Raw genomic sequence first — 1,561 nt, forward strand, 5'->3', positions numbered from 1 at the left:
TCTTAATTACAGAAACAGTGAGAAAGAAAAACAATTTAAAAGTAATTTGCTTTCAATTTCAACTTTCTTTTTCATCATTTAAAAAAATTGCAACGCAGAGAGTTTGTAAAAGATCATTTGTGGACAACACATGCAATCATAACTTAATTAATGGACAGGAAGGCATTAATAAATGAATGCATAATATATCCGGATGCTGGATAATACAGCACACAAGGAAGGTTGGAGTATACCTGGTGATGGCAAGCCACTTTAATAATTAATTACTTTTTAATCTACTGATAAGATTGAACTATAAAATAGTTATTCTGACTAATCCATTACATATAACAAGTAAACAATAAAATGTGCCAAGTAAAATTTATACCAGCAACAAATGGAATAGATTCGGAAGTGAATAGTTGACATCTGAACCACAGAACCCATAATTCATAGCAAATATTTTACATTTGTTTCTAGACAAAAAAACAAATGGAATAGTGAATGTCTAGTCAAATATGTACAAGTGAAACTTAAAAAGCCTTAATTAGCCTCATTAAAATAGTTGTAACATAATAAATAGATACTAGTAGGCTATACAAAGAAAATGTTAAGACAGCTTGCCATAATCTGATCGTTTTGTGTGTGTGTGTGTGTGTGTGTGTGTGTGTGTGTGTGTGTGTGTGTGTGTGTGTGTGTGTGTGTGTGTGTGTGTGTGTGTGTGTCAATTGTCGTATAAAAGTAAAATTAGTAGAAACTACTGACATCACCAGACAAGTAAACTACTACAAAGTCTACCAATCTGCCAAATCTCTCCCGGCGAACACATTTGACACGCGCTGCAGAAACAAACATCACTCACACGAGCACGAGCAGGAAACTTGCCTAAGAGCAGGGCACGAGCGCGGGCTGACATCACGTCTCCGGACTGAAAATCCTACAGAAACGTCTCCTTTGCTCCTCAAAACGAGCACATTGAGTCATTGAAATGGTCTCTCAGTTTTGTTCTGAACATGAGCGGAGCGATATCACCGGCTGAGACCATCAAGAGCATCTCTGAGATCTCCAGGCGTCCCGAAGCTCCTTCGCAAGCGCCCGTTTCCTCCGAAGAGAAGTTCTCATTGACTTCAACTGGGATGCGTATCTGCGATCTGCTTCCTCTCCTCCGCCTCTTGCTCTCTGTAGGAAGGAACCACAGGCTGGTAAAGGTGTGTGAGGGGATGTGGAGACCTCTGCAGTTAAAGGAGAACACTTCCATTTGCAGATTTCCTTATGGGACACATAGATGGCGACTGGATAAGAGTCGTTCTGCTGCAATGAAATGATTAGCATACTTTATTATCACCCAACTTTAATAAAACTGCGCTTAGCAGATCAGTAGTCCATGCATATTTAAATTAATATATATATAAACTCAATTTAATGACATTTTGAATTGACAAATAATTTAAAGTCCCCTTGTGGTAAAAAAAATCAAGCTTTTAATGTTGTTTATGTCTTTGTGGTGCTGAGTATTTTCTCCTTAAAACTGCAATAAAACAAAGACAGTCTCAAAATCGCGGAAATCGCTGGTGAGTGAGTA

At 38.0% G+C, this 1,561-nt stretch overlaps 1 protein-coding gene across 1 annotated transcript in view; it reads right to left on the minus strand.

Moving 5' to 3' along the window:
- The window catches only part of clmpa (CXADR like membrane protein a), a 107,244-nt gene extending 106,084 nt beyond the window's left edge, over positions 1-1,160 (minus strand). The window contains exon 1 of the mRNA XM_077230980.1: positions 865-1,160. Within this exon, the coding sequence (XP_077087095.1) occupies positions 865-895 (31 nt within the window). The 5' untranslated portion in view covers positions 896-1,160. The remainder of the gene's footprint in view (positions 1-864) is intronic.
- Between the last annotated feature and the right edge of the window lie 401 nt (positions 1,161-1,561).

This window comes from Siphateles boraxobius, unplaced genomic scaffold (assembly GCF_051911475.1).
Source record: "Siphateles boraxobius isolate OS27281-9 unplaced genomic scaffold, OSU_SipBor_1 159, whole genome shotgun sequence".
Lineage (NCBI taxonomy): Eukaryota > Metazoa > Chordata > Actinopteri > Cypriniformes > Leuciscidae > Siphateles > Siphateles boraxobius.